At 41.3% G+C, this 12,761-nt stretch overlaps 1 protein-coding gene across 8 annotated transcripts in view; it reads right to left on the reverse strand.

Moving 5' to 3' along the window:
* The window catches only part of LOC120371959 (integrator complex subunit 6-like), a 54,835-nt gene that overhangs the window by 29,235 nt on the left and 12,839 nt on the right, over window positions 1-12,761 (reverse strand). For all 8 annotated transcript variants that reach the window (XR_005584668.1, XR_005584669.1, XM_039488479.1 and 5 more), the window contains exons 3-5: window positions 2,283-2,432; window positions 677-766; window positions 102-285 (exon numbers count right to left, since the gene is read on the reverse strand). Coding sequence is in view for 6 of the 8 variants with exons in the window: in XM_039488479.1 (XP_039344413.1) it covers window positions 102-285; window positions 677-766; window positions 2,283-2,432 (424 nt within the window). In the remaining 2 variants the exon portion in view is untranslated. The remainder of the gene's footprint in view (window positions 1-101; window positions 286-676; window positions 767-2,282; window positions 2,433-12,761) is intronic.

Raw genomic sequence — 12,761 nt, forward strand, 5'->3', positions numbered from 1 at the left:
ATTACTTCTCTCCCTCCATCCCCCAACAGCATCCCATTAAGACAACTTAGAGAGTAAGCCAAATTCCACATTGAAACCGAAGCAAAACAACATCCAACTACCTCCTGTCACTTCACACATCTGTGTGATTGCAGATTCATCAGTGGGTACGCTCCCTAGCTGCTCTGGTTCAACAGAAGAAGCTCCTGGCAAACGCAGCACTAGGGCAAACAGCCTTTGATCCCAACGAAATGGTTCTTTGGTTAGTTCACTTCCCGGCAGAGGAGAATTCAAAGGAAGATGAAGCTAATAAAGGAAGATTTGAAAAAAGGGATCAGATGCTCATTTGAAGACATGTACCCCAACTAATCATCAAAATAATGGATAAACTGAAGGACCAGTTTTCTTCTCTATTAATCAGTGCTCTCAAACTGTAGTCTGAACTCCCAGTGACTATGGAACTAAGCAGTGGGGCATTGGGAGAGAAACTGGTCCACCTTTCTTAAAAAGTGGTCTGCAGTATGAAGCTGAATTACCACCAATATAAATCTAATTCATAATTATTTTAGCACACTACCAAGAAGTAAGTTTACAGATTTTAAAACTGAAATACTTTTAACTGTTAACAAGACTCCAAAAGAAAGTTAGTGTTCCCCTGAAGCCATTTTAAAAAGTAAAACAAATACAAAAGTCTTACCTCCTCTTGAACACCCGCAGTATGTGTCAATTTGTTTCCATCTGTGATGGTAATTAAAATAGATGGCTCTAAAAAGAATGGGTTCCTCCCCTAGAGAAAGAATAAAAACATGTAAAACAGTAACAAATAATATTTAATTCCATACTTCAGTTAAACTTGTGTTGCTCTGTAAATGTACTCATCAATTTACAGCACAGAAGACACGGTATCTGCCTTTAAGAACTTAAAATGACAAACAAACAATCCTTATAAAAGCTTGAGATGGTGTTAAATCTGTGGACATGTAGAATTCCACAACTGACATGACACTGCACATCAAAGCCACTCAGAACTTCAGACTGACCACAAGTGTAGAACTCAGACCCCCGGCCCATAAAGTCACAGGTTGCTATCACTTAAGGAAAAGGTGAGTGTTAGGAGTAGACCCCGATGACACTACATAGCAGCAGTACATCTATATTCTAGCTGGCTCTCCTTGCAGGAGAAAATAAAAAGTTCAGTATACTGCCAAATACATTCAAGAGACTTAACAGTGGGGAAAATTAAACATCTTTCAAACTGGGTTTAAAAAAAGATGGTAACATAGTTCATTAAAATACCATACAGGTCTGTTGCATCTTGCGCTGGGGTTACGTTCCGCAGTCAGCGCATAAAGCGAAAATCGCGTATAGTCAAAATTACATTGAGTGTAATGGCGGGCGGAATCGCCCGCACTACAGAAACAGTATTAAAATTATTTCTCTCTTTTTGTTTTTGCTGACCACATAAAGCTGAAATTGTGCATGTTAAATGCGCTAAGATGCGACAGACCTGTACTGAGAAGGCAAACATAAGACAGAGTTTGAAATAGTTGATAAATGCCTACAATTTTAACATTCCACCCGTGTGTGTACATGCACACACAATATGCACTGAACACAAATATACACAACATCTTTCCATGTGGCTTAGTGTGTGACATGAGAACTAGAGTTTTAAAAATTAAATCTATACTTATATAATCTATTTGTAGTTTACGAAGACTGATAGTACATAACACAAGAACTAGGGGTCAACCTATAAAATGAATAGGCAAAGGGTTTAAAACAAACAAAAGGAAGTACTTCTTCACACAATGCACAGTCAACCTGTGGAATTCGTTGACAATGGATGTTGTGAAGGCCACAACTATAACAGGGTTCAAAAAATAACTACAATCGTTCATGAAAGATAGGTCCATCAATGGCTATTAGCCAGGATGGTCAAGGATGCAAACCCACGCTCTGAATGGCCCTAGCTTGTTTGCCAGAAGCTGGGCATGGACGACAAGGGATAGATCACTCAATGATTACCTGTTATGTTCATTCCCTCTGAAGCACCTGGCATTGACTATTGTCAGTAGACAGGATACTGGGATAGATGGACCATCGTTCTGACCCAGTCTGGTCATTCTTATGTTCTTATTAAAAAGAACCTGACCATTTTACTATAACCAGTTCAAAGCAGCCCCCTCATTTTACTCATACTCCATCACCCCCCCACTCCAGATATTTAACAATATCCACAAAGCAGCAATTGTTACAAAGGGTGTTCGATACAATGTGAAGAAAGAACAAACATTTGTTACCTGTCCATAATTGTCTATTCCAGATACTAATCTATTGAGATTTAACAAGTCAAACGAGGATCTGAGAGCCTGCCCGAGGGTAGTCAATCCTGAAGCTTGCAGGTTTTTCAGTTCATTCATGAATGTTGCATGATTTTCCTTCCATCCAGCCTGTTACGTAGTAATAGAGAGAGACAAAAGACAGTGTATTGGTCATTTTAGTAGTGATCCGGCAAACATCAATTGCAGGGTCTGATTATCACCTTTCGTCTCAGAGGCAGATTACATTTCTCATTAGCAGGTAGATGCTGTTGTGCTTGTACGATGCATACATTTGAAACAACATTTTATTTATCTATATCTATATCTAGGTGGGTGCAGGAGCTTATATAAATAAAAATCAGAGGAGCCGCACAAGTATCTTCTCACATAACTGCAATGTGTACAGAACACGAAGTACATAGTAGAAGACTGACAAGCTACACACAGTATTAAGTTTTTGAAACAATGACTATGTCTATTTAGCTCTTTTTATGAAAGATGCAGCAAAGCGGAAGTGAGTAATGGAACTATTTGGGTACTTCCATGAGAATGAGAACATTTGATTTAAAAAGTGTGTCCAATGAATGCCATTTAGAAATTAAACATGAATACCTAAGGCACGGGTCGCTGCTACCTGCCAGCGTCCCGGCCCCACTCAGCCCCCCCACCCACCGCTCTCTCCTGCGGGGACAGGAGGCAGTAGCTTGGTCCTGCCGGCAGCCAAGCTCCCCCCACCCACTCTTCTTCCCCCAGCGTGCTGCCTTCCTGTGCCTCCCCCTCTCCTTCCCTGGGCCAATCAACTGATCGCCTTTGTGAGGGGGAAGAGGAGTGGAGTCGCAGCACGCTCGCTGCTCCGGGGAGGAGGCAGAGAAGAAGTGGGGACGGACAGGACCCTGGGGAAAGGGGTGGAATCGGGCATATCTCCTCCAGCCCCCTGCCGTGAGCCGCTCATGGCAGAGGGCTAGGAGCATCCCCACGAGCCAAGCACCCCAGCCTTCTGCCCTGAGCCCTGCACCCCGCCCACACACACCCAGCCCTCTGTCCTGACCCTGCACCCCCACATCCCATGCCCTGACTCTTGCACGCCCCGCCACATCCCCACCCTGAGCACCAAATGGGAGCTCCTGCACCCACCCAGCCCCACATTCCCACCTGCACCCCTAGTCTGGTGTCCCAGCCGCTGGCCCCGCTCAGCCCGCTGGCAGTCTGGGGTCCTGGCTGCCAGACCCTTGCCAGCCGGGGTCCCACAGGCCCCGTTCAGCCTGCTGCTGAACTAGGTGAACGAAACCCCAGGTCGGCAGCAGGCTGAGTGGGCCGGCGATATATGATCAGCATTTTAATTCATTTTTAAATTAAGCTTCTTAAACATTTTGAAAACCTTGTTTACTTTACGTACAACAATAGTTTAGTTATATAATATAGACTTAGAGAGAGAGACCTTCTAAAAAAAACATTAAAATGTATTACTGGCACACAAAACCTTAAGTTAAAGTGAACAAGTGAAGACTCAGCACACCACTTCTGAAAGGTTGCCGACCCCTGACCTAAGGCATGGTAGTGAATGAAGGAGCTGCTGTTGTGATACTCTGCAACTCCTCCCCAAACCAGCCTTACCCAGGGCTAGAAAAACATGCAATATGTGCTCAAAGGGCTAGGCCTAGTAGCCAGCGAAAGATACCAGTGCCACCACATTCTTGCTCCCAGCTCAGTGCCCATCCCCGCCCCAGAACTAGAAAGACGTTAAGACAGCTGTGTACCATTAATTGGGGACTTTTAAAAACTGTATAATCAGCCAACTTATAGTGAGTCGCATTTGTGAAACTTCTCTATTTCCTCACTTTTCTTGTACTTCCTTTCCCTCCTGTCTTCACTCCATTTATGTTCATATACAGATCATGCCTCTTTTATGCTTTCCTCAACTCTCTTCCTCCATACCCATATTATATATTTGTAAAAACACACTCTCCTACCCCGGTTTCTCTGCGTCCTACCTCGTAATTCTAACTCTACTTTCTTCTGCCACTTCTTCCTTGCTGCTGGAAGCTGGCTCAGATTCCTACCAGGTTGTTGCCCGGAACCCTTCTGTCTCTTTAGCAGACAGACACTTGCTACTTAAAGACTGATAGTTGCACGGTCCCAATCCCTCCCCCACTGCTGGAAGGGAGAAGAGACATTCTGTCTTGTCCTCTGCATCCCAGAGACTCCTGACTGCAGCAATGGGGAGTACAGAACTTCTCTCCAATATTTACAGTTCACTCCCTCAGCTACCTGGCTGCTGCAAGGAGGCAGGTGGGTGCATGTGCAAGTGTTATTCCACCCCTTATCCCCAAGCCTCAGTTTTGAGTCTTCTACACTGAATAGTGCCAATCCCTGCCTTTGCTGCTGCTCAGAACTTACCTGAGCAGCAGCAGAGTCAAATTAACTCAATTCTTGTTAGTTTTGCTAATGCCCACCTAACAGAGCACTGGGCCTTGGAAGGCATGCTTGTGTCCCATTCCACCCGTTACTGCCCTCTGAAACTCCAAGCTGTGGTTGTTGGCCATATGCCTGCTCCTCGTCACCTGATCGACAGGGATTTGCATAGAAGGCTTCCTGTCTCCTTAGGCAGGGGAGTACCTGAAGGGAGGGGTGGGGGAGGGGAATCTCTGAAGCTATCACTTAGAAGGCCAGAGTGGGAGATAGCTGCAAGTGCTGACTTCAGCTGAGTCTTCCTGCCACAGCGGACTGTAAAGCTCTGGGAGAAGAGCTGTAAGGACTGGGAAATCTTGATGATAAGGACTAAGGTAAGAAATAAGTTTCATTTAAGATTTAACTAACACTGAAGTCCTGGCCATCTGTCCTCTTTCAGCAAAGGAGGTGCCAAACTCCAATAAGGGCATTTACACTCTGTCTTAAGTAAGTCCTTACTGCAGGTTGAATGAAATATTCTTCACTTCCTGCTCCTTTCAATGAAGCGATGTCTAGTTTGGGTATCTGTTTGTAGAGCACTTTGGAGAAAAGAGCAAATATTTTTTATAAGCAGTAACCATGTTCTCAGATCCTTATCTGTTCTATCTCCAGCCACAACAGGAAGAGTAAAGAATTAAGTTTCTTCCTTAGCTTTAAATGCAAGATCTATTTAGATGAAAGATGCTATATGTAAATTTTAAAAAAGTCACTAATTTCTTTAGAGATGTGGCTCTGAACTAGGGGTACGCATACCACTGGGGGACAGAGATCTTCCGGGGGTACATCAACTCCTCTAGATATTAGCCTAGTTTTACAACGGGCAACATGAAGAGCACTAGCAAAGTCAGTACAAACTAAAATTTCATACTATTACTTGTTTATATGGCTCTATATACTATATTAGTGTTTCTCAACCTGGGGGCGGGGGTTGCAATTTATTTTACAATTATAGATAAAGTAATTAAAAATAAGTAAGCAAGCAACTTTTCAGTAATAAACTCTACCCCAGCCACCTTCCCAATTACATGTTCTGTGGTCCATTATTGGACAGATGCATTGACAAACTTGTAGATTGTGGGGCGTCTTAAAAAAAGCAGCCAGAGCTAAGTACCAGAGCTTTTGGTACAGAGCTGACTGCAACGGAGATTTCATCCTTTCAGGCTGAAGACAGACTCATTTCCAGACTTCAGGGCCTCCCAAAGGTGTTTACGTTCTGAGGCAAGATAAGTGTTGCAAATGACCTTAAAAAGTGTCAGGCAACTCCCCGACAGATGTTATTATCCCACCTGCTGTTCTTTGAAGCAGAAATCTCCAGTGGCAGGACACCTGATTGTGTGCTTTAAAATGCTAGATTAGAAGCCCTATGAGTAGGGGCAGGGTCTATGCATCTTCTCTAATCTCTTCAAAGGAAGGTTGGTTTTTTGAGTGGTAGGACAGCAAAAAGCTCAGAGAAAGACCAAGGCTAAGAGATTTTAGACCTATTCTGAACTCCTTGCATCTTGAGAGCCATCATTCAGTGCCCCAAAAGTGGAGGGGGAGTATGGACTGGGTACAGGTTCCCAACCTCAGCAATGCAGACAGCCCTCCTGCAGATAGTCTAATAACCAGCCAGAAGATTCCCCATCTTTCAAAATCCCTTATTTTGTTGCCTCTAAACAAGTTTTTTTTCCACCCTGAATCTTGGCAGTGGGTTTTTTTGGGCCAGCTCCAGTTCTTTTGACTTAACTGAACAGTGACAAAGGACCTCTGAATCCTCTTAACTCTTCAGTACAACTGCAGAGCGCCTGCCAAATGAGCTAAATTTCTTGGTAGTAAACCAGGTCCCAGCCCCAACTCAAGACGTGTTTTCTGAGGGTTCCTGATCTCCTTTAACATATAGATTGGGAAAGTGACAGAATACACACTTATGGAAGCATAATTCTTTCATGTCTTAACTTTCAAATGACGTTGAGAGCATACCTGGATTTCCTCCAGTACATTAACTGGATGTCTTGTATATTTCTTTTTGTAATAAGAAATTCTATAGGGCTATTCCATGTGAGTGCAGGGGGCAGGGAATACAGGACTTCCCTAACTCCACACCTTGTTTAAATAAATGCCTGTGGAAGTGAAAGTAGCGTTTTCTGTCAATTAGTGCAAGGCTTGCTTGGCGGACATTAAAAAAATATCCAAGTGAATAGTACAAAAATCACTTCTGTAATATGGTTCCCTTGGTGACTTTGACCTAAGAACGTATCACTGAAAAATGACAGGGGCATTCAGAGTACTCCAGGAGTTGAAACTGGATCTGGGATTGAGGATTTCTATATTCTTGCTCTTCCTCCCCCTCAATACACTGTTAAAAGAATCCTGCAGAATTATTCAGCGTAATCATTTCTGTGCTCTTGTGTCAGCAGCAGCCGTTCAAAAGTGGTTAGGATTATAAATTGCTGCCTTGGAAAATGCTACTGTGAGGGAATAGTTATTTTCATCTGCTGGTAGGAATACTATTGAATGAAAGGGAGCTGGAGATGCAAGCACTGAAACAAGGAGAGTTAAAGAGGCTATGTATGCAAATAGACAAGAATAAAGTCAAAACCACAGAGCAGTTATATTTTGGATTCCTTACGCATAAGTTCCAGTTGTGAGACTTCAGTTTTTTCAGGTCTTCAAGTACCAAATTCCTAGTGGACCATTTTTATGCACAGAATTTAACACTGAGGGCTTGGCTACTTTTACAAATTTGCAGCGCTGCAGCAGGGTGTGAAAACACACCCTCTCCAGCGCTGCAAATTGCGGCGCTGCAAAGCGCCAGTGTGGTCAAAGCCCCAGCGCTGTCCGTTATTCCCCACAGGGAGGTGGAGTACGGACAGTGCTGGGAGAGCTCTCTCCCAGCGCTGGCGCTTTGACTACACTTAGCGCTTCAAAGCGCTGCCGCGGCAGCGCTACTGCGGCAGCGCTTTGAAGTGCTAAGTGTAGCCACAGCCTAAGTAGACTACATCTTGGCAAATAAACCGAAGTGTCAATTTGCCATTACTTGAGAGTTTAGAGGAAAAACTGAACAGAACTGAATTTTAATGGGATGACCTTCTGGTGAATATGAAGGTCTAATGAGGTACTTATACTGTACTTGCTTTTCTGGGCATTTGTGAGAATCACACACCTGCAGCCCCAAGCCACGATTGGGCAAAAGGGATGTCAATCAGCCCTCTGTGACACTAAATAGAACTTTCAAATATCATCCTCTGGAATCCTGAAATTTGTCTTGTGAAATACAATTCTTCAATCAAAGATATCTGGTGGCAATGCACAACTATCCTGTTTCCTTCCAGACAAAAGCTGGAGAGAACTGCCAAGCAAAGAGAGAGGGTCCACCAGCTAAGTGAATAAAAATAAAGTAGCAGAACTAAGCAATACAGGAAAGATTAGAAATTAAAGAGTCAGTTAAGTTTAAATAAATAGTTTTAATATCTGGGAAAATTAAGTAACTGGTGTAGAATTCAGTTGAGAGGCTTGGGGATCTTCAAAACAAATGTCTGAATAAAAAACAACCACCACCACCAGTAGGTTTTCCTAGTTGTTCACTTTAAGTTTGGACAAAGAGCACCACTCTCATGCAAGAGTATCAAAATGCAAGAGAATAATGAGCAGACAAAGTCCCTGGATTTTAGATATGTACAGAACAGGATGGACTGATTTATATCAAAGCCATTTAAATCACCAGGTGGAAGAACTTGATTTAAATAACTGATTTTAATAAATTTTCCCACCATTTGAACACTTCAGTTATTTTCTAACAAAAGGTGCACTTCCATTGGTTGATATAACCATTAAAACATGTTGATTTACAACTAAATAGAGCCTTTACACTAGATCTGGTACATCTTTTTGCTACCTGGCAGGGTGCACACATTTATTTAAACAATTATGTAACTCAATATTTTCAGATTCTTGTTAATTGTACGTTTTAGTATGTTGGAAAATGGTGAATGACATGCTTTTTTACTAGATTACTAACTTTTTGCTCATGATTTGTGTCAAGCTGCATTAAAGGATGGTAACTGGAATTTAAATATATGAAACAGCACATGCATTTATTTTTAAAGAAAGAAAACAACCTTAAATGTTCAGCTGCAGCTCTTTTCACACCCCAACCAAGGTAGCTAGGGTAACTTAAGTTTTAGGTCTAGACCAGCCCAAAGATATGAGAAAGCACAAACAATGGATCACAGAATTGCATGATAAAACTACACTGTATATTCTACCTTCCACTAGATTGCTTAGGATCAAACCAGTCCTACTCTCTCAATTTAGAGCCTATTTCTAAAATCAGTTATTTGACACTACTACACAAAGATCTCCTTCAAGTTATCAGGCAATTTAATTTTGGGGTGCCAAACATCCTGTCATGCTGGGGGATGTGAGGGAGATTCCCAAACCTGAGCCATTCTTTTTGGGTGACAGATCTGAGGAACTGTCCCAAATTGAGGTGTCATTAGAGGAGGTTTTGGAACAAACTGATAAACTAAACAGTTAACAAGTCACCAGGACCAGATGGTATTCACCCAAGAGTTCTGAAGGAACTCAAATGTGAAATTGCAGGACTACTAACTGTCATCTGTAACCTATCATATAAATCAGCTTCTGTACCAAATGACTGGAAGATAGCTAAAGTGATGCCAATTTTTAAAAAGGGCTCCAGTGGTGACCCTGGCAACTACAGGCCAGTAAGCCTCACTTCAGTACCGGGGAAATTGGTTGAAATTATTGTAAAGAACAAAATTGTCAGACACAGATGAACATAATTTATTGGGAAATAGTCAATGTGGTTTTTGTAAAGGGAAATCATGCCTCACCCATCTACTAGAATTCTCTGAGGGGGTCAACAAGCATGCGGACAAAGGAGATCCAGCGGATATAGTGTATTTAGATTTTCAGAAAGCCTTTGACAAGGTCCCTCACCAAAGGCTCTTAAGCAAAATAAGCCGTCATGGGATAAGAGGGAAGGTTCCCTCATGGACTGATAACTGGTTAAAAGATACGAAACAAAGGGTAGGACTAAACGGTCAGTTTTCAGAATGGAGAGAGGTAAATAGTGGTGTCCCCCAGGGATCTGTACTGGGACCAGTCCTATTTAACATTCATAATGATCTGGAAAAACAGATAAACAGTGAAGAGGCAAAATTTGCAGATGATACAAAACTACTCAAGATAGTCTGCCTGGGACTTAACTGCAAAGAGCTACAAAAGGATCTCACAAAATGGGGTGACTGGGCAACAAAATGGCAGATGAAATTTAATGTTGATAAATGCAAAGTAATGCACATTGGGAAACATAATCCTAACTATACATATACAATGATGGGGTCTAAATTAGCTGTTACCACTCAAGAAAGATCTTGGAGTCATTGTGGACAGTTCTCTGAAAACATCCAGTGTGCAGCGGCAGTAAAAAAGGAAACAGAATGTTGGGAACCATCAAGAAAGGGATAGATAATAAGACAGAAAATACCATATTGCCTCTATATAAATCCATGGTACATCCACACCTTGAATACTGCGTGCAGATGTGGTCACCCCATCTCAAAAGATATATTGGAATTGGAAAAGGGTCAAAAAAGGCAATGAAAATGATTAGGGGTATAGAATGGCTTCCGTATGAGGAGAGATTAATAAGACTGGGACTTTTCAGCTTGGAAAAGAGGCGACTAAGGGGGGATATGATAGAGGTCTATAAAATCATGAGTGGTATAGAGAAAGTAAATAAGGAAATGTTATTTACTCCTTCTCATAATAAAAGAACAAGGGGCCACCAAATGAAATTAATAGGTAGCAGGTTTAAAACAAACACAAGAAAGTATTTTTTCACGCAACAAACTGTCAATCTCTGGAACTCCTTGCCAGAGGGTGTTGTGAAAGCCAATACTATAATGGGGTTCAAAAGGGAGCTAGATAGGTCATCAATGGCTATTAGCCAGGATGGGCAGGGATGGTGTCCCTAGCCTCTGTTTGCCAGAAGCTGGGATTGGGTGACAGGGCATGGATTACTTTATGATAACTTGTCTGTTCATTCCCTTTGGGGCACCTGCCATTGGCCACTGTCAGAGGACAGGATACTAGGCTTGATGGACCTTTGGTCCAACCCACTATGGCCGTTCTTACATCATCTTTTTTACTCTGCCTGTGTGCTTCAGACAGGCCAGCATTTGAAAAACTCAACAGCCAGGAGAGCAGCACTCAAACTGGCGTGCTAATGGTGAACAAGCAATTTTGAGCCCTAAACACTGAAACCTAAACCCACCCACCATTCCTTAGAACAAAACAGTTTAGACAGCGATCTAGTGTGTCTTTGAATTGTCTCTTAAAATTGACTTTCAAAAGCAGCAAAAAATAATAAGAGTTCCTTTTCAGTTTAAGCACATTAGGTAAGTTTTTAAGTTATGTATCTGGCCAAAGAGAAATGGCTACGGGCTTCCCAAAAATATTGGCTGGCTTGTAGTGATCTTCATTACTAAGCCAGTCTCGGAGAAGCACCTCTCTAGACATGTGCATATACTCCTTCTCTGAGACTATATACAATCTGGAAGCACTGCACAATGTTTAAATTCTAATGCATCAAAAGTGTAGTAAATTCACAGATTAGAGCAAATTATTTCAAACTCCAAAAAGTATTCACACACACAATAAAAAGGTCTCCAGAACAGTCATTTGCTCTAAAAATTGCCGTAGAAAAAGTCAAGATAAACAAAGAGTTTGCATGTGCTACTCATAGCCTTGTAGATACAGGAATTATTTCAATTTCAACATTCTACTTTTCACTACTCCTGAGGTCTTGTTTTTTTGTTAGGCATTCAACTTTGATTTAATTTCACTATCCCGTCAGTTTCAGCTTTGGATTCCCATCCAATAGCATATTATTGCTTTTAACTACAACATAGTAGAGGATTTAAATAAAAATTAGGGCGGTCAATTAACCGCAGTTAACTCACGTGATTAACTCAAAAAAATTAATCACAATTAATGCAGTTTTAATCACACTGTTAAACAATAGGACTACCAACTGAAATTTATTAAATATTTTGGATGTTTTTCTACATTTTCATATATATTGTATTCTGTATTGTAATTGAAATCAAAGTGTATATTTATTACAAATATATGCACTGTAAAAATGATAAAAAATCCTTTTTTCAGTTCACCTCACACAAGTACTGAAGTGCAATCTTTGTCATGAAAGTGCAACTTACAAATGTAGATTTTTTTTGTTACATAACTGCACTCAAAAACAAAACAATGTAAAACTTCAGAGCCTACAAGTCCACTCAGTCTTACTTCTGGTTCAGGCAATCGCTAGGACAAACAAGTTTGTTTACATTTACAGGAGATAATGCTGCCTTTATCTTATTTACCTCACCAGAAAAAATTGTTTTGTTTTTTTACAGTGCAAATACTTATAAACAAAAATAAATATAAAGTGAGCACTGTAGACTTTGTGTTCTGTGTTGTAATAGAAATCAATATATTTGAAAATGTAGAAAATATCCAAAAACATTTAAATGGTATTTGATTAATTTTTTCAATTGCTTGACAGCCTTAATAAAAATATTTAGCAATCATTGCATTCCTATGGTGCTTTCAAATAACTGAAAGCAACCTTCTTTCATTTAGAACATTTCTATTAGTATTAAGAATTGCAAGATTTCTTCTCCCTTCTGTTCCAAAAACAGACAAGAGAAGCATTAACCACTTGAATAGGTCTTTAAAAACTTCTCAGCACATTGCCCTTTCAACCCACCCAAATTTGAGGGCATTCTCAAAGAGAGGCAGCGAGCCAGTTCGACACACCAGGATCGTACCAAAGAGGAAGTCCCAGACACCTGTCCTTTCCTTCCCTCTCAGCACCAACTCCCTTCATTTTCAAACTCCTCCCATACAATCTTTATATTCTTTGAACCGACAAAGTGGGCATTCACCCACGAAAGCTCATGCTCCAATACATCTGTTAGTCTATAAGGTGCCACAGGACTCTTT

This window comes from Mauremys reevesii, linkage group 9, assembly GCF_016161935.1.
Source record: "Mauremys reevesii isolate NIE-2019 linkage group 9, ASM1616193v1, whole genome shotgun sequence".
NCBI lineage: Eukaryota > Metazoa > Chordata > Testudines > Geoemydidae > Mauremys > Mauremys reevesii.